Genomic DNA, 21,200 nt, shown 5'->3' with positions numbered 1-21,200 from the left:
TAATAGGGTGAAGAGTGGAAAGATGGATTGCTGTTCAAGGAACAGCAACTAGGTCAGTGAAACAATAAGGAGGCCAGAAAAGTTGGAAGGATCTTGGCAGTAAAGCATTTTAAAATACAAAGAGAAGATGTTATATTTGATCTTGGGGATAACAGGGAGTCATTGGAGCTTAATAAATAAAAGGGTGACATGTCAGACCTATATTTTAGGAAAATCATTTTGAATGTTACTTTGCTCTTCCCTCTTCAGTTCTTCCCCAGGCCCCCAATATACTTCAGTGCTTCTTTTCATCTCTGGAATCCAATATAAAATGCTGTTTGGCATTCAAAGCTTTTCCTAATTTAGCACCTCCCTTTGTTATCCTTCCTCCACCCCCTTTCCTACTTTTCCAGTCTTCTTACATCTCATTTCCCACCAAGTAGTCTTGAATCCAGTAAAACTGGCCTTCTGGCTATTGCATGAACAAGATATTCTATTTCTTGGCTCCTTTCCGACTATCCCCACACCTGGAATACTCCCCCTCTTCCCCTCTAACTACTGACCTCTTTGGCTTCCTTTAAATCCCAACTAAAATCCCACTTTCTACAGGAAGTCTCCTCTCTCTTAATTATCTCCCACTTAATCTGTATATAGTTTGTTTTGTATATATTTGTTTGCACATCATCTCTTCTCATTAGATTGTTGAGTTCCTTCACAGCAAACTATCTTTTGTCTCTTTTTGTATCATCAGTGCTTAGCAAAGTTCCTGAAACATAGTTGGCAACTTTAAAAATGTTTATTGATTGAATTGATTTTAGTTTGCCTTAATAGAAAAATAGCATCCACAAAGAAAGAAAAGAGGTCATAGTCCCACCATATTCTTCTTTGTCCACAGCAAAACTGGAATATTGTGCTTGGTTCCCAATACCATAGAAGAGATTTTGATAAGGAGGATGATGTCCAGAATAAGGCAACCAGAATGGTGAGGGAATTTTAACAAAACCATTCTATCCAAAAATCACTTGAAAGAACCAAGAATGTTTAGACTTCAGAAAAGAAGATGTAGGGGACTGACAGTAGCCTCCAAATATCTGAAGGGCTACCATATGGAAGAACGAGTGAATTTGTTCTGCTTGGCTCCTAAAGCCAAAATGAAAACCAAGTGGTGGTTATAGAATGGTACATTCCAAGTTTATATAAGGAAAAACTTCAAATTATTAGAGGTGTACCAAAGAGGAATGTTTTGCCTTGGAAGGGTAATGAGTGTCCCATTTCTAGAGGTCTTTAAGTATTTCAAAGTCCCATCATAACTTGCCACAAATATTGAAGAAGGAATTTATGGTACGGATGCTAGATGACCTCTGACACATTCTAATGCCTTTCAATGATTTAATTTTACTTAGTCACCATATTTTGAGTCTGAATTCTGTCTCAGCTGCTTAGTAGCTGTGTCATGTGAATACTCTCAGCCTTAATTTCCTTATCTGTAAAATGGAGATGATACTACTATATCTACCTCACAGGATTTGTTATAAGATCAAACAAGGAAATATATGTACCATGCTTTTATTTCCCTCATACCCAATGATTCTAAGGTTGAGGAAGGAAACATTCTGGGAAGTAGACAGATGCAGTCAGTGAGTCATTATTGCTTTTCCCCATTGCCCTTGTGTCCCTATCTCTTCCCTAACATAATAAGAAAGGAAGTTGTGGAGCCAAAAATAAAATGAAAGAGAAGGACCCATCTGGAGATGACTCTGTCAGGAGGCCCACTCTAGATGTAAACGAGCAAGTTTCAGGGAGTATAATGATAATCACAATGATTAATGTTGATGACAGTAATAAAAAAAAAAAAAATATATATATATATATATATTATATATATATATATATATATATATATATATATATATAGCAATAGGTACTTTATATTTATGGTATCTCTTTCATCTATGAAAATCCAAAATGCTTTGCAAACTGAACACGGCCACACCAGTTAACTAGAGACTTCCCTCTCCCCCTGTACTAACACCTAGCCCACTGCAGAAAGAGCTGGGGCCATATGATTGCCCATCAACACTCTAAAGTTTGGCCTCAGAAGTGAAATGACTTCTGCAGTCAATGAATCTATGGGGAAAACTGAAGGGAGGATGTAATTACCTCAGTTACAGGATACCTTAATTTGATCCTGGGCCTTCTGAGCAGAAGTGCTAAGAAACTTAGGGTAGAATCTAGGTACTGTTAACCTACTTTTTCCAAGTGCATTTGTGGCTGAACAAATGTATGTGATGGTAACAAGAGAAAATAGGGAAAAAAACAAAAAACAAAAGCAAGCCCATTACTATTGTCCTACTGACATAAGTGTTTTTTGCTCTATACAATGGTCTATTCTGGCCAAGCTGCGTGGAAATAAAATTTTATTTAAAAGAGTTCACTATTTAAAAGAATCTTACATTGAAATAAATGGCTTGTAAAAATGAAGACTCTTTAAGGGATCAAACATTCTTCAGTGTATTAATGGTTTAGATTTTTCAAAGACCAGATTTTCTTAAAGCAGACCACTGTAGTTTGTAAGATTGGTTTTGGAATTATTTCAAGTAAAAGTTTCTATTTGTCTCTAAGTATCAGTTCCCTATTGGGCAAGCACTGTTATTAATTGTTTAAGAGATAGGTCAGGGCAGTTGATTATGGAAAGAAGACAATCTACCGTGACAATATAGATTGGTGTTATTTCTGCCCATGGTGACAGTATGGTCACCTTGTCTAAGTTTCAGGACTAAGACTGCCAGTGAAACAATGAAGAAAGAAATCTGTGTAGGGGATGATTGGGGGGAGGTGTTAGGATAAGTCTAAAAAGGCTCCAATGTAAATAAATATATACCGACTAATCCTTTGTAGTTTTAAGTTTCAATGAGTGAACTATATGCTAGGCCAATCTAATTTGGCATGGGGTGATTAGCATTTAGGAGACTCTAAGCAGGATACTCATAAGACTTATTACATATAAAATCATCAAGAGCAGAAAAAATGTGGGATGTTTGAACTTAAATTGTTTTAGAAAGACATATATAGACTTTTCCTGTTCTAGAAATAAAATAGTTGAATTTGTTTGGGGATAAAAAAAAACCAAGGAATTTACAAATTCTAGAACAGAGACTTTATTGGATTGAGACATAAATTAAGTAGGAGAAAGGTAATAATATCATTGATGGATGAGCCTCCCCAAAGCCATGCGATACTTTGGATGACCTGCACTAGCAAGGGTTTAAATAAAAACTGAACTCAGTTTTTATTTAAAACTGAACTTTCTTAGAACTTACATTCTAAGGAAGACATTTTCAGATAGTATAACATTTCCAGCACAATGAAGAGCTCTATAAACAGCACAAGAGATAAGGGAAGGCTATGAGGAAGTCAATGTGGCATTTTTTAGTGAAGAATATTTATAAAACACAGTAATTATATATACATAGATGCAAATTTTATGAGGTATTCCCCTTTAGTGTAAATAAATTACTATTCACAAGAACAATGTACATGTGGTATTTAAATGAAGAAAGCATCATTCCCCCCCCTCCCTCCCACAAGGAAAAACAAAAAAAATTCATGGAAAGAAAGGTAAAGTAACCTCCCTTCTTCAAAAAGGTTTTAGAGTCTATGATGCCATCATTCCATCCTGGATCTAATCAGAAGAAAAGACTCTTCAATGAAAAATATGAGGAAGTTGGGGGAGCTGGTTCTAGTACATGATTACTATTTCATTAGAGGTGAAATAATCTTGAGGAGAACAGCACCAGAGGAAACAACACAAATGCATTTGACTTTAGGAGGAATGTGATATGCCCCTGGAGGTTTTGATGGTGATCCTAAGAAGTATGGGAAACATACAGTGAAATATTTAAGAAACACTTGAAGAGATTGAAACTTAAAGCTCTCCTGGTTAAATCCACATAAGGAAAAGGGCAAGACAGGCCAATGTGGTTAAGAAGGGATGTAAAGATTAGTGTGAGGAGTCTAAGTAGGGGGCTTAGAAGTATATAAACAATGCTTCAAAAATATAAACTATTTATAAAAAATGACCCAGGAGAAGTTAAGAGGATAATGACAAAAAAGGATGAATTATGATTACATGTTAGAAACAACATTCCAAAACAGTGAAGTTCATAGGCACTGCACATATTGTAGTTCTAGAATTACAGTCTTTGAGAGCTAGATGGGACCTTAAGAATCATCTGATTGAGCCCCTTCATTTTATAAATGAGAATAACATAAAGAAGATGCATTTTATTTCTTGGTTTTCTCCTCCTTCTGTCTCTATCGTTCATTTCTGCCCCCACCAGTCAAAGAAGAAAACAAGTATTGGAATGGTAAGATTAGAGAATCAGGGGCTAGAGATTTCAGGAAAGGAACAGATTAGCTGGCTTCTGTCTAACAGAGCTGGAAAAGATGAAGAGATACTGAGCAAAGGATCTTATTTCCCACAAAAGGAGGGGAAGTGTGAGACACCAATGGGAATAATTGTAGGAGGAATAAAAAGAGACACATTTAGGAGGGGAAAAAGTACCAACACAATGAACACATAGGATATCTAAGCTTTCTCTTCCCTAAAATACAAAGATGGAAATGAGGGAAGTCCTAACTGATATTTATATAAGTACTCTGATGACAGATCAAATTCCTGAAGTCTGGAAAGTGTTAAATACCATTATTCTAAGCAGGGATATGCGATAGAGCAAGCAATTACAGGCCAGTTAACTTAACATCATTTATAGAAAAATATTAGAAACAGTTTTGCAGGGGAATAACTCGACAAGCCTATGGTAATTTGATTAGAAACAGGCAACATGTTTTTATTGGAGGAAGGTGTTGTTTTAACTAAAATGTTGGATTCCTGTGAAGTTATTACTTCCATGGGGTTAAGTTCTAGACCACTATCCCTTCTAATATCTATAGAGGATTAGGTAAACCAAATGTAAGATAGCTAAGCAACTAAAGAACAGTAAAGCTGAAAACAGAATAGATAATAAATAACAATGAAATTAGAAGAATGTAAAAGTTGGAATGTAAATGGTATCCAGTAGAAAATTTTGTAAAAATCAGCTTTTGGAATTATCATGTAGACACTTAACTTAAAAAAAATTTTTTTAAGGGATTATAAGATTCAAACTTTGTTTGTTAATGATTTCTGAAAGTACTAGATAGAAACAAAGGCCTACTGCATATTGGTTACTCAATTAATATAAGGCAGGGAGGAGATTAGAATGGATGGTGTTCTGAGATTATAGAAGCTGGATTTGAATTCTATTTTTTATTATTTACTACTTCATTATATTAGGAAGGTCACTTAATTTTTCTGGGTCTTAATTTCCTCACATATATACTAAGGGAGGCTGTACTAAATGGCCTCCAAGGTCTTTTTCATATCCTATGTAATGTCCAGAAATGTGATATATTAGGAGAAGACTGCATGTGGCATAGAATTTTAGAGCTGAAAGGCACCTTGGAAATATGACCCCTCATTTTATATATAAGACAGACAGAAATAAAACAACCATTTCAGTCTCCCATTTCTTCTGCTAAATCAAAAAAGTCATAGAAATATATAATAGTATTTTATAAATAAAGAAATTGATGAATTATTTAGTATATTTTTGGGTTTACAGCTTTTGATTACATAAATGCTGTGTTTTTTTCATACCACTGATAAGGTAGGTCAATAGATAAGAGTTTTAGATTTGGAGTCAGGAAGACATGGATGCCAATCCTGCCTCAGACAGTCATGATGTGTGACACTGAGCAAAGCACTTAACCTCTTGTTTTCCATTTCTTCATTTGCAAAATTGGAATAACTCCCTGGGTACAATGAGATAAATTTTTGTTTTTTGGGGGGAGTGTTTTTACTGAGGCAATTGGGGTTAAGTGACTTGCCCAGAGTCACACAGCTAGGAAGTGTTAAATTTCTGAGGTCACATTTGAACTCAGCTCCTCCTGACTTCGAGGCTGGTGTTCTATCCACTGCACCATCTAGCTGCCCCTATGAGATAATTTTTGTGAAGTGATATGACTTTTAAGTGCTATATAAAAGATACTTGTAATAAAATAAACAAAACTAAAAATGTATAATAAATGAACATAAATAAATGTTAGGTAGAAAGGTTGATTTGTCTTTGTTTTCCACTTGGATCTAATATGTATAATTCCCATATTGACCGTAATTCTTTTTTTTTTCTTTGATCCATTCATTATTTTTTTATATATATAGCTTTTGACAATTAACAAGCCTTTTGTTCCAATTTTTCCCCTCCTTCCCCCCACCCCCTCCCCCAGATGGCAGGTTGACCAATACATGTTACATATGTTAAAGTATAAATTAAATACAATATACGTATACATTTGACCCTAATTCTTTGCGGAATATGGGAGAAGTGGAAAAGACCTCCCTCTTCCAAATTAAATTTTATTTATTTTTGAGTCCAGATTGGTGATTGAAGACCCTAGTGAGTCCTTCCACCTCCCTCCACCCCAATTCTATTACAGAAACAATACTATTTTACAGAGAATAGTAGATTTTAACTATAATATGGATGCAAATTTACCAGATCTTATACAGGCACATATATACTGGCCTGAAGTTCTAAGAAACATAGAATGCTAAACAAAATGTTGATGACAGCATTACCAGAAGTTGAAGTCCTACATGAATTGATGCTAAGTGAAATGAGCAGAACCAGGAGATCATTGCACATGGCAACAACAAGATTATATGAAGATCAAATCTGATGGACGTGGCTCTTTTCAATGGTGAGATAATTGAGATCAGTTCCAATAATCTTGTGAAGAAGAGAGCCATCTATACCAAGAAAGAGAACTGTGGGAACTGAGTGTGGATCACAACTGCATTTTTACTCTTTTTGTTGTTGTTTGCCTGCATTGTATTTTCTTTCTTTCTTTTTTTCCTTTTTGATCTGATTTTTCTTGTGCAGTGCAATAATTGTATAAATATGTTTACATATATTGGATTTGATATATTTCTAGGAAGAAGAGTGCCTTAATTTTAGTGATAAACCACATGGATATCACTGCTTTTATTTCAGAACAAACAGATTAAGCTTGCTGAGTTATAAAACTTTCAATGATACTTATGTAGTAAAGAAGCAAAGACACAAAGATTTTTGTAAAACTAGCTATCAGTGAGATGGCACAGTAGATAGAATGTGGACTCTGGAGTCAGGAGGATGTGAGTTCAAAGATGGCCTCAGATACTAGCTGTTTAACCCTGAGCAAGTCACTTCACCTGAAATGCCTATATACCCCCACCCACCCACCCATCCACCCACCCATCCACCCACCCACATGTAAGCACAGGCTAGAATTAAAATGGCACTTTAAGGTTTGCAAATGCTTTACCAATATTATTCCATTTTATCCTCACAATGATCATGGAGGTAAACGCTATGATTGTTTCCATTTTACAGCTAAGGAAACTGAAGAAGGAAGATTAAGTGACATGCCAGGATCACACAATCAGTAAGTTTCTGAGGCCAGATTTGTAGTCTTCTTGACTCCAGGTCTAGCACTCTATCCACTGCTTTAACATGGGACATCTTTATACAAGTGGCATTTAGGGCTGTACTCTAATAAGCAAAACTGGGTGGGAAGAGATAAATGCAAAAAAGGAATTCCTGCTATGTGATGTTGCTACTAGTTTAAAAAAGTTTAATATTAATTCATTACTATATAAATACATGCTCTTTATTAAGAGTTCTAGAGAAAGAGTCTGGCATAATGCATAGTAAGGCAGTTTGGTATCGAAAAGACTTGTCTTCTTTCTGCCACAAACTGCCAGTGAGATTTTCAGCTGCCCAGGTCCAGGCTTCCACTAAATTGCATTATTAAGAGGTAGTTTCCTCTGGGAATTCCCTTCACCAGTGAAGTCAAATGTTATGTCTAAAATTTTTTTCAACTGATTCTCTAAACTCAACTTAAATATTCCAGATCACTTATGATATCCATAAAGCCTTTCTTCTTAAACTTCAACTGTGCCCCCTCCCGAACTTTGTTTGCATCTCTATTATGTGTGAGTCATACATTATCTTTGCATTAAAATTATTTGTGTATATTGTAAATCTCCTCACTTGACTGTCAATTTTATGAACATAGGAACTATGCAGTGATAGCTCAAATTGTTGTGTAACTTCACCAGATCCTAGCACATAGTAGGGGCCTATTTTTTGAAATTATAATTTGCATAAAACTCTGATTCTCTTTTTAAACATAGGTTTGCTTTTAGAGTGGCAGAATGGTATAATGGAAAGAACGACAGATCTAGATCTGGATTCAAATTCCACCTCAGATATTCATTAGCTATGGAACCTTTGGCAAATTACTTTCAAAATCAGGATAAATTATTTGTACTATGAAACTTTATAGGGTTTATAAAAAGCACTTTATGTTCTCTGAGACCAAGATGCCAGAATTTTCCCCTTAAATTCTCCTTTTGGTTCTAGTCTATCAGTCATTTACAAGTATTTCACAATAGAGAGAGTTGGCTACTTAGTGTGGGCTGCATACCTAAGCACTTTACTATCAAGAGAGATTCTGGAGTATGCCTCTGATTCTAGGATATTTCGGGAGTTCTAGGGAACTCTAGGGAAAATGAACTGTTGGAAATTGCTGGGAGGGAAGAAAAAAAGATGCAGAAACCTGTGAAGCCCAGCTTAACAGAGAAAAAGAAGAGAAATAAGAGAAATGTGCTTTGTAGAAATGGAAGAATTAAATGTTACTTTTCTTTGGGTTCTAATACACTCTAGATAAGCTTCACTGCTTTTTCTGGGTTTAGTTGAAAAGGATCTCTGTATCTTGTGAGGTTAAACATATCATTGTTATTACTGTACATACATAAGTGAGAGCTTACTTACAATGCTGTTTCAGTTTTGTCACCTTTCAACAGGAAGGATATTATCACCCTGGAAACAATACAGCATAAGGCTGTCAGGCTTTCAGAAAGTTTTCAGAAAACTGGTTTTCTGAGGGAGGCCTGAGGAGGTTAAAAGTTTACTCACACTACAGAAAAGGAATCTGCCCTATTGAACACTAAATTTAAGTGGAATGAGTTAAATGACTGTGCTCGAGTTGATGAGGGAGAGGTTTAACATGAAAAGAGGTATCAAAATCAGAAATTAAACAGTCAAAGGTAAGACAGGGAAAAATGTTTCAGCTAAAGAACAACAAACATCTGGAGCAGAATACAATTGTTGAGTTCAAACAGCCTAAGTGTAATTAGGTTTGTGAAACAGGTATGACGATGCCATCTGAATGAACAAAAGGAATTGAGGGAGGATATGGTGGCCAGGCAGGAAAAAGGGGTCGATATGGACTTCAAGAACATAGCCTCATTGGGCCAAGTGTCCTTTTCCTGTCCAGAGACCTCTTTTGTTTTGTGTTCTTATCAATCCCACACCTTGCCTAACTAAGAATGACAGACAATCCATTCTTAATGACTTCCTAGCTTTTGAAACTATTTTGGTGTTGCCACGTTCAAATAATTTTAAGGAGTGGCCTTTCTGTTGGCTTATCTGATTTCTGCATGTTTCATTTAGAGAGGTTATTCATTTTGGATGGTTGGTCATCCCTTAAATTGAAATATATTATTTACACAGAGGGGAAAGTATATGTGCACATATATGTTTGTGTTCATGTGTGTGCGTGTGTGCATGCTTGGTGGTTTTTTTGCAATCCCCTGGACAACTACGCCCTTGTGGCACCTCATTCCAATCAGGAAGAGAATGCCAGGGAGACTCAATTGCTCTTCAGACAGTTGACGCTGTGTCAGCAGCAGTATGGCTGGTATCTTCCTCCCCAGGAGACAGAGCACATCCTTTTCTTGGCACACCCACTCTCCAAATGCACAGTGAACAATTGTTAGCTGTTTGTCAAAGACCTGGACAACTCCCCATACCAGTACAATGCATTGACACTACACCCCTACAAATTAAGTGCTGGGCATTTCCTTTCCTTTCTTTCCTCCAGTCTATACAGATATGTTAAATATGTTTACCCTTTTGCTAGAAACAGAACATTATGAAGTGAGTTTAAGAATTAGTTAGATTTCCTAGAACCAGAAGATCTCTGTACACTTCAATGCTGTATGAAGATGTATTCTGATGGAAGTGGAAATCTTCAACATAAAGAAGATCCAACTCACTTCCAGTTGATCAATGATGGACAGAGGTAGATACACCCAGAGAAGGAACACTGGGAAGTGAATGTAAATTGTTAGCACTACTGTCTATCTACCCAGGTTACTTACACCTTTGGAATCTAATACTTAATGTGCAACAAGAAAATGGTATTTACACACATGTATTGTATCTAGGTTTTATTGTAACACATGTAAAATGTATGGGATTGCCTGTCATGGGGGGAGGGAGTGAAGGGAGGGATAATTTGGAAAAATGAATACAAGGGATAATATTATAAAAAAATTATTCATGCATATATACTGTGGAAAAAAATTCTAAATAAATTTTTTAAAAAAATAATTAGTTAGATTTCCTTTCAGTTCACTTCAAAGGGAGATTCCCCTTCCCTATTGGATACAGCTGAGATGGAAATCTGGCCCAGAAAGACATGTCAACATAATGCATAATCCAAAATCCAAACAAAAACAATTTTAAATTGATAGGATTCTCGCAGTTTAGTATGTCTTTTGAAAAATAACCTATAGATTTGAACTCATTTATCCCTCAAATCTACTGCTCCATATTATATTCAGGTATTTCTAATATATTTTGCATCTCCCAATTCTCACCACTAAATGTCTCAAAAGGTTTCAATACAGTTTCAGACTGAAATGATAATACTCGTTTGATTGAGTTTAGGAAAGAAGAACCCTATTTTCTAACAATTTCAGGTATGGTTATGATTCTAATTCCTTGCAAACACCTGTGCTCTATGTATGCTCTAATCTTCCATTCCAACCCGATATGATGCATTTTGTGGAGAGATTATCCCATCTCTAATTGACTCCATTCTGTTCTGATATGAGAAATGCCAGCAGAGGAGTGATAGCCAGGGAGCTGAATGGAGAGCTTTTGAAGGCTGGCAGCAGGAGTTCATTTAGACCATTTTCACAGACAGCTAGCCAAATGCAGCAATTTGTTGGCTGAGTGATTAGATTACTTGGCTGTAAGAAATCTTTCTTACCACTTCAGTTGGCCGGTAATACTTGAGATCTACAGTCACGTGGATCTTGCCAGTCTCCTTACACCGACCCACTTCATTCTCATTCTTTCCTTCCCACCTGTAAAGAAGATAAACTCTTAATCAGCTTCTAATTGCTTCAGTGCTCTGATCTCAGCAGCATTTGGCCAGGCTTTCGGCCACTTCAGAATAATGTGTACCCTTCTACCTCCCACCCACCTCAGTGCAAAGATTCATTAGGCAGAGAAACAAATGCAGCAATTTTGGCCAGACAATATCAACAATGATTTCTGAAACCTTTCTGAATATTTGTTTTGGGGGGAGGTGGTAGCTCTTCCTTTTTCTTAGAAAAATTTTTTGAAAGAAAACATGAAGCATTTAAGATTTACAAGTCAGATAGATAAGATTAACAGTCACTTTTTCTGATAGTTCAAATGCTTCACTTTTCTTTAGAGAATTTATTCAATTGGGGAGATCACCCCTCAAATTGAAATTTAAAAATACATTTTGTCCATTTTATAGAAATTCTTTGAAACTTTCAATTAATTGTTTCCATCTGGAACAGCCCTTACTGATTGATTATCCAATCAGTGTTTTCTGTTTCAATTTATATATTAATTCTATTTAGCTTTTTTTTTCTTTCATAAATCAGTCATGTTTTATAGTTTGTTATTATTGAAATTAATTCATTTTGGATGCACATTGAATACTTGAAAAGTCCACAAGTTCTTAAATGTAAGGAACTCCTGGAATAGGACCTTTCTCCATCAATGAAAATCAAAATCCATTACTCAGTAGATAAGACCTAAGGAGTTTTCTGAGACCAGGAAAGATTAAATAATTTACTTGTTCAGCATCACATAACTAATAAGTATCAAAAGCAGAAAATGAATGTAGGTCTTTCCAACTAGAATTTAGTACTACAACCATTATGTATTTTCCATAAAGTTACACTCCACATGGAAGTTTAGAAAAATCTAGTGAAGATTTGTTTGTTCTTCTACTTTGGAATTCACATTACTTATCATCCAAATGATAATCTAACTCTCAAATCATATCTAGTATTGGGGAAAGCATTCCTGATATGTAGTCATGAAGACATGAATTCTTACTTCCTTTTTGATTTTATATGAGCTGTTTCCTCATTTGTAAAATGAAGTTTGGACTATATGACCAATACGGCTCCTTTCAACTCTAAAACCTGAAAATAATAACCAGTATCTCCCTAGCTAGCTTTCTCTGCCTCACTAATAGCTAAAGTTATTTTCTGATACCATGAATGCAAGATCAAAAAAAATGTGACTTATTTAGAAGGAGGTATTAATAATAATGCTTTAGTGCAGGTCTTCATTACTTTTCCAATATTCCTTTGATTTGGTTCTATTATTTTGATTTTAGTTTTAATTCCCTACCATTTATGTTATACAAGGGAACAAATAATGACTCTGATTTGCACTGCCCTATCTTACACAGACAAAAGGAAGTCATATAGATAAACCTCAAGTCCAGCTACTAGCTGAAACTGTGGGTTATGTCTTTTGCTTCCTTGTCTTTTAGAAATTAATCCACTGATTTACTCTTGACCTTAGACTTTTTACAGTTCTACACTTGAATATACTTTATATCAAATAATCTTGTTTCCTATTTGAAAAATTAAATCATTTGGCAAAAAAAAATTAGAAAGGAAACTCAAAGAATTTAGGTTTCACTTCAATTTTGATGTTTAATTTCTTATTTTTTCTCCTATTTAAAAATATTTATAAAATAAAACAAGCATTTCCATAACATGGTAAAATAAAAAAAAAAAGATGATTGCACTGGGAACTGCAAATCTTCTATGCACAACTTGATCTTCCTTTTTCATATACAACAAAATTATCATTTAATTTTTTTTCCTCCAGATGCTTATTTTTAAGGCTGAATTTGAATACCTTGAGAAGAAAACAGGAAAATTATATACACATCATAGATGTGTATATGATAATCAAAGTGAGGGTCAAATGAAGCAATCAGAACATTAAATAAATTACCTGACTGAGGTTAAATGATTCACAGGTGCCCTAAGAATAGGCCTAAAATGTGGATTATGATTCTAGTCTAGTGTTCTCATCAGAGGAAGTGGTATGTTTTAGAGGAAAGAACAGAGTTAGAACTTAAGGAATCTATTCTTGGCTGGAGTACTGATTCATTATATGATTATCCCTGTCTTTGCCAATTTGCTACATCATGAGGTGAAATTCCAGAGTTGTTTTGGTTTGTATTTCTCTTATTATTAATTATTTGATGTAGAGGTTCTGTTGTCTCTAACTCGCGATCGTTCTCAGGGAGCAGATCTCTTGGGGAGCTTCTGGAGGCAGCTTTCCTTTCAATTCAGTTCCATCCCCCAAAATGTGCCCTTCAAAGTCTTGAATCTTTTCCTGGGGGTCTGCTGGCTTTAATAGCTCTTATCAGAATGTTTCCAGCCAGCTTCAGTTTCTAGCTCCCTCTGAATCCAAAGCAGGAAGGTAGACATGGGAATGAAATCTTGACTCTGCCTCCGAGAGTGGGATTGTGGGCTTCTGTATCTTTTGGCCCTGAGAGTTTCTTGCTTATATGGTGCACACTGAGTATACACCAATCATTTCATCACAAAGAAACCATTATTTGTTGTAGGATTAAATCAATGCTAAATTAAGACTTAATCATTGTCTCCTCAATTCCACTCAGTACCTTGTTTCAAGTTCTGGTCCATAACATCTCCTTGTAGGATCAAATCGATTGTCTCTATTCATTCAAGTGACTTAGCACCTTGTAAAAAATCCTAACATCTTGAAATGATTAAAGATATATATATATATATATATATATATATATATATATATATATATATATATATATATATATACAGATAGATAGATAGATAGATAGATAGATAGATAGATAAATAGATATCTCAAGGGTTTTAAACTTTTCTGTGTGTATATCAGGAACTCCTTTGCCAATCTGATGAAGCCTGTAGATCTCTCCTCAGAAGTATGTTTGCTGCCTTCATATTTTATAATGGTAGGAAATACTGAATTTCAACTAGAGGTTAGTGAAAATGAAGACATATTTTTTTTTTCCCATCCCAGTTCATGATTCCCTAAAAACTGCCTATGGATCCAAAGAGGTCCATGGACCTCAAGTTAAGAACCCTTGTTTTATATGGTTATTAATAGTTTTCCATTCTACTTTTGAAAAGTTTTGTTTATAGCCTTTTATCACTTAAAGGCTAAAGAATGAATCCTGGTCTAATATGTTTTTCTGTTAGTTTCCTATATTTCTTGAAATGAGATATTTGATATGAAGATTTTTCCCTAATGGGTAGATTCTTTCTCTTAGTTACATTGTTTTAGTTTGAGTTTTTTCAATTTCATCTAATCAAAATTGTCTGTTTTATCCTTTGGGAGCCCTTATTTGGCTTAGAAATTTCCCCTAGGACTTCCTGCTAAGATGGATGTCTGACTAGAGGAAGGACCTCTAACCTATAGATCCCATATGCCAAATATAGTAAAACCTTAAATAACAGGATTAAAATTAATGATTAAGAGGCAATAGAAAAAAATGAAATAAAAACTCTTAAGGAAAGAACTAGAAGGATAATAAGTAGCTTAGAAGAGAAAATGGTAAAACTTACCAAGAAATGGAATTTCTGAAAACTTACAATAAACTACATAAAATCAAAGAAAGAAATATTAGAACAAAATTGAAAAATTGGAAAAAAATGTAGTATATCTGGTGTAAAAAAACAGCTGAACTGTAAAAGAGATCAAAGAGAGATAATTTTTAAAAAATCACTGGGTTCTCTAAAAAATTATAGACCCCCCTTTCCCAAAAAAAGGCTGGAATTTTATATCAATAAATAATAAATGAGTCTATTAGCTCTATTAGAATCAGAGGGCAAAACTAGGACAGAAAGAATGCACTGATCACCTTCTAAAAGGAATCTGAAAAGGAAAGCCCTAGGAATATTTTAGTTAAACCCCAAAGCTCCCACATCCTGGGGAAAAGAAAAATACTGGAAGTCTCCAGATAGAAATAGTTAAAATATTAAGGAATTAGTATGGATAACACAAAATCTAGCAGGTTCTATTAGAAGAGAATATCTTAGAATACAATAACACAAAAGGTAAAATATATAGATTTATATACAAAAATAACTTGACCAGTCAAAACTGATTATAACCCTATTGGGGGAAAAATTAGACCTTTAATGGAAAAGAAAATTTTCAGGCATTTCTGATGAAAAAAAAATCATTGCTGAGTAGGAACTTTAAAATGTAAACAGAAGAGGTCAGAGAAATCGAGAAAAGTAAATTCATTTGAGCAAATGGAAATATGTGCCTATATGATGATACAGTGCTAACATTCCTAGAGAAAACGAAACAAATGTCTTTTCAGCACATCAGTGTTTTCCAAAGATACTGAATGATCTAGGTAAGGAAAAAGAGAGATCTTGGGTGGAGATAAGGATATGTCCTGGTTCTTTTCTAAGAGTTGTAAGAGGAGAAATAGAAGCATAAAAGGAGGATTGTACCAATGTGAAAAGAAGGAAGGAAGAGCAAATATTTCTTCTTACAATTTAGGTAAATATGGAGGAAAAGAGCAGGGAACGGAACTCAGAAGAACTTCATTCTTATCTAAAATGGGCAAAGGAGAGTTAAACACACACATGCACATTTACACAAAGAGTTTGTTATAGATCTATCATACTCAACTGGTAATATCTAAAATGCTTGAGAATGACATCTATGATGATTACCTCCACTTCTACTCCTCTCCCACTCTTTTCTTTGGTCTGGTTTCCTAACCCTTCATTCAACTAACTGCAGCTGTTTTATCCAAAGTTACCAATGATCTCATAATGGCTAAATTTAACACTCTTTTCTTCATCCTTGTTCTTGGTCCTTTTTGACTTCTCTCAACTTTTGGCAATATTAGCCAGCTTCTTCTGCTTGATATTCTTTCCTCCTTGATTTTGGGAAGCTGTTCTCTCCTGCTTGCTTTCTACCTATCTAACCCATAATTCTCAATCTCCTCTCCTGGATCTTTATCAAAGTTAGTCCTTTTCATCTTGAATATATCCTTCAACTCTGATCTTGGCACTTTTCTTTTCTTCCTCTATAGTATTTCACTTAATCTAAAGTTCCCATGAATTCAATTAACATCTCTATGTCAATGATTCTTGGGTCTATTTATTGAGTCCTGACCTCTCTCCCAACTTCCAGTCTTGCTTCTCCAACTTCTTATTCAATATCTCTAACTAGATGTCCTGCACACATCTTAAACTCCACAAATCCCAAACCAAATTCATTCTTTCCCTTCAGATTTTCCTCCGTTCCTAATTTCTTATTACTGTTGAAGATACCATCATATTCCCAGTCATCTGGATTAAAAGCCTAGAGGTCATCCTTGACTCCTGAACTGATAACTAATTTGCTAAAGAATGAAATGGCAGAGGCACACTTAGTCCCTTGGGAAAGACTACAATGTCAGAGAGAAATGAAACTGCAATCACACTTTAATAAGGTACTGAGGATATGGGGGGCAAACAGAACCGAAAGTAGAGAAACAAGTGGTAAAAGAGGATGATAACAGGGGATGGGGTGATAAAGGCAGGAAGACAGTGTGAGGAAGAAGATGCAGAGAACCAAGGATTAGAGTTGGGATCCCTTAGCATGATGGGAGAAGGAAGAAGACTGGGACAGGGGCATGAGTTTGAAGTCTCATTTTCATAGCTTTTATTTTATTTTATTTTATTTTATTTTTTGAGGAACAAACCAAATCTCTAAGTGGTTGGTGAAACTTTAAAGCTAACATATCCATATCATTTCAGAATTATAAATTATTTGGTATTTGGTTAGTCTCACCGTGGATATCTGGAACTTATCTGAGACATATATTATAGGATCAAAAAATCCCCTGAGAGAAAACCTTAGATAGGTTCCTCAGATTTGACACATATTACTAAGAAGTGATTTTGGGTTACTATATGATACAATTTGTAAATTATGCTCTTTTTATTTTTGATGAGTTTGTATCTGGCTTCAGATTTCTCCTTTGCAAACTTACTTCCTGCTTTTGACACTTGATATTGGCAACTTAAGAATTTACTTAGTAGTGACTAGAAAAGGGGACCAAAATAAGATACAATTTAACACATGCCTCACTTTTTTATTTTTCACATCTAATTTGTGATCAAATTCTGCCAATTCTACCTTTGTAACACTTTCTATATCCTTTATTTTCTCCATGATGACTGCAACCTCTCTGAAGTAGATTTACTTTTAAGAATCTTTCCAGCTCTATAGCTAGACTCTGTGATCTTTGACAGATTTCAAAACATACTATGCACAGTACCAATTAACAAAATTATCTGGCACGTGATTAATGGAACAGAGGACCCAGAAATAAAATATAGCCCAGCACATATCAGACTGTTTGCTACATCAAAGATTATTTTTTTTAAATTGGGAAAAGGAATAGATATTTAATGATTTTTTAAACTGAATATTGATTCCTTCCTCCATTTCAATATGGCAGTACAAATTTTAAAATGAGTCCATTCCTTCCACTATATGTTTCAACAAATTCCAATTGAAACAATTATTTAAACATGTTCAAATTAAAAGGAAAATAAATATTCCACACTTATTTCAATTGTGGAGAGAAGAAAAATTATCAAATAGAAAAAGTTATTTGAGATGAAATAGATGAATTTTTTACACAAAAATGTATTTAAAATTAAAAAAAGAAATTTATGGAGAAAAATATTTATGGTAAAAAATTTGATAATATTCTGACATTAAGAATCTATAAGATACAATTAAAAAGTCAGAAGAATAAAAAAAGTTCCCCAAAGGATAATGATCAAAGGATCAGAACAGATAAGTTTTGAAAAAAGAAACAAAATTTACTAATAATCACTTGAAAAAACATGATAGCATATAGCATTCCAGGTACAGTTAGATAGCTGATGTGAATACTCAGAGAAGGGGCATGAAATACTGAGTTTGAGAATAACTAGTATTTGAGTTCGGTGGAAGATAGAATGTGTGAAGTACTATCTTGTGAAATGAAGTTGGCTACAAATGTAAGATGAAGTAGATTGTGAAAGGCCTTGAATGCTAGGCTAAGAAATGTATATTTTATCCTAGAAGCAATAGGGAGTCATGTTGTTTTGAGGCAGAGCACTCATATGTTATGCCTGTCACAATCATAAATTCATTTATTGTTCTTTCCTATTTTGGACAGATGTTAAACTTTGGCATAGTTTTGGCTGACATGTACACAAATGTACACATAACAGAAGATCATAGAGTTGGAGCTAGACGGGAGATCATGCAGTTAATTGTCATTTTATGGATGAAAAAACCTAAGGTTCAGAGAAATTAAATGAATTAAACACAGTAATGTTTTCATAACTGAAAAGAAGTCATACACTAATTGACTGTCATTCAATTTAGTTCAAAAATATTTATTATGTTCTCTCTATACAAGGCCTTGTGCTGAGTTGGAGGCTAATGATGAGAAAAAAATGATAGTTTTCACTCTTGAGAAGCTTACATTCTAGTAAAGGGAATGAGAGAAGTACAGAAATAATAATTATATCAGATAGAAAACAATTAAGGGCATGGGAGAGGCCAAATGGAACAGTCTCAAAGACTCAAGGGATAATTTCTTGCTGAGGAATCAGAGAAGGCTTCATGGAGGATGTAACCTGTTTTTGTTTTTTGTTTTTGAAGAAAAAGGTTTATTAACAAAGATGGACTTTAGGCAGAATGAGATTTATAAATTCCCATAAAGACTTCCCAAATTTATTTTTAAATCAGTGTCAATCTAAATATTTATAATTAATAAAGCTTGAAAAAATAAAGAAAATATTCTGTCTCTTCCATCAGTAGTTGTATCTATTTTGAAAGTATTCCATGGGGAAATTAAAATACATATACATGCACATGTTTATCTCTTCCAGCTCCAGATCCATGATTCTTTGATTATTCAATATTGGACATTTTAGCAATTAATAGCTTTCCCCATTTGCACTGGTTTTTTTTGTGGCCATATTCTACTAAATTTATTCAAAAGATGGCTTCTAAATGGTGAAACCTATTGAAAGGATAACAGGTATATTGCTCAAAGGATTTGTGTATTCTAGTAATAGTAGTAGTAGTAGTAATAATAACAATAATAGCCATTTAAAACATAGTATTGTAAAGCTTGGAAAGTCATAAATATTATAACATACACATATATACATACATATATGCACATATGTAAATTTGATCCTCATAATAATCCTGTGCGATGTTACTATTATTTCTATCTTATAGATGAGATAACTGAAATTCAGAATAATTAAGCAATCTTTGTCTAGGGTCACACAACTAGACTTTGAATTTAGGTTTGGTTTTTTTTTGTTTGTTTGTTTTGTTTTTTTGCCTGCAAGGATTGTAATCTAGTTACTACTTGTTTTTATTCTTCAGTTATTTTCAGTCAGACTTATTCTTTGTAACTTCATGAGTGATTTTCTCAGCAAAGATGACAGAAAGGTTTGCTATTTCCTTCTCCAGCTCATTTTACAGATGAGAAAACCGAGGTAAACAGGGTTAAGTGACTTGCCTAAGGTCACACGGCTAGCAAATATCTGAAGTCAGATTTGAACTCAGGAAGATGATTCTTCCTGACTTTTAACTCCGAGCCTAAATGCCACCTAGCTGCCCCTACCCACTATGAAAGTACCTAATTAACCTCAACAACATTATCATGCCGAGTATGAAATTATAAACAGGTAAAAGAAAAAAAAATCTATCAGAGCTGGCCAAATTAACTTTCTTTTCTTCAACAGTTCTGATTGAGGCTGGTGAGCAAAGTTTGGGCCAAGGGCCAAAACCCTTCAATTACAACAATACTTGAAACACTTGTATTAACAAGCAAAAGTTTAAAAGCTAACTTGTCCTAACAAGTAACATTATGACTTGAAGCTGTGCTTCAATATTAATGAAATGGAGGTGGCTTGAACTGGGAATATAAGATTCAGCTAATTAACAGGAAATGAAACCCACTAATTTGGAGTCCAAACCCATTGGGCAGGACTTCTGTACAATGTGATTTTATACATTGGTGTAACTCAATAGGCATTAAATAATAATATAAAAACATTAAAAATTATAGTGTTAAGCATGATATTAAATAAGTTAGGAGTCCCATTAAGTAGATAGTAGAATAACAGTTAAGAAAAAAGAAATTTAATTCTTGCTTCTACCTTAATAAGACACCAGCTTAAAATTTTTCTTTAAGCCTTTTAATTAAGACTTGGATACATGGGAGTATGCAAGCTGCCAATAACTTTCCAATGGCAATGTTAGACATAGCACAGTCTATTACTTAGAAAGAGCCTTATCTATGAATGCTCCTATACTTCCACTAAGTTAGCTTCAATCTCTGACACCAATAATTCCAGTAGATTATATACTTCCTCTTCAACTACTCTCTCTCCACACCAAGAACTGCAGTTTCCTTCACTTTGATGTCAAGAACTTGGAACTAGATCCTGGGCAGGAATCTGACAGAATCCTACTTATCCATAGGGTTTTAACCCATGTTTTCCTTAGTTTACTTTTGGTATACTGGAGAGTAAATAGGATTTCATGGGGTGTCCGGGCACTCACTAGCAGTTATAATATCTCTAAGGGAAGACAAATTCTAAATTTAAAAACAAAATCAATTTGTGCCCTTCCCTTTGGAACCCAAATCATTTGTAAGTTGGGAACTGTTATTTTATAATACATCATTACACTGCATCTGTTCCCTTAGGAGGCTGTTACCACAATAAATGCAGTTCAAGGTAAGTCAGAAAATGATGTTCTACAAGTTATGCTATATGTAATAAACCCATACTTTTTTTTCTCACAGGTCTTTAAAGATGACATTGAAATGGTCTTTGCTCCACATCACCAAAGATATTGCTTTTAACTGGGTTATTGGAGTGAAAAATTTAG

The 21,200-nt window shown here is 34.5% G+C and overlaps 1 protein-coding gene across 1 annotated transcript in view; it reads right to left on the bottom strand.

Moving 5' to 3' along the window:
• Positions 1-21,200, bottom strand: part of GMDS (GDP-mannose 4,6-dehydratase) — a 751,186-nt gene that overhangs the window by 108,378 nt on the left and 621,608 nt on the right. The window contains exon 9 of the mRNA XM_074270339.1: positions 11,185-11,281. Coding sequence (XP_074126440.1) covers positions 11,185-11,281 — 97 coding nt within the window. The remainder of the gene's footprint in view (positions 1-11,184; positions 11,282-21,200) is intronic.

This window comes from Sminthopsis crassicaudata, chromosome 1 (assembly GCF_048593235.1).
Source record: "Sminthopsis crassicaudata isolate SCR6 chromosome 1, ASM4859323v1, whole genome shotgun sequence".
In the NCBI taxonomy this organism is placed as follows: domain Eukaryota; kingdom Metazoa; phylum Chordata; class Mammalia; order Dasyuromorphia; family Dasyuridae; genus Sminthopsis; species Sminthopsis crassicaudata.
This window is presented reverse-complemented; position numbering and strand designations above follow the sequence as displayed.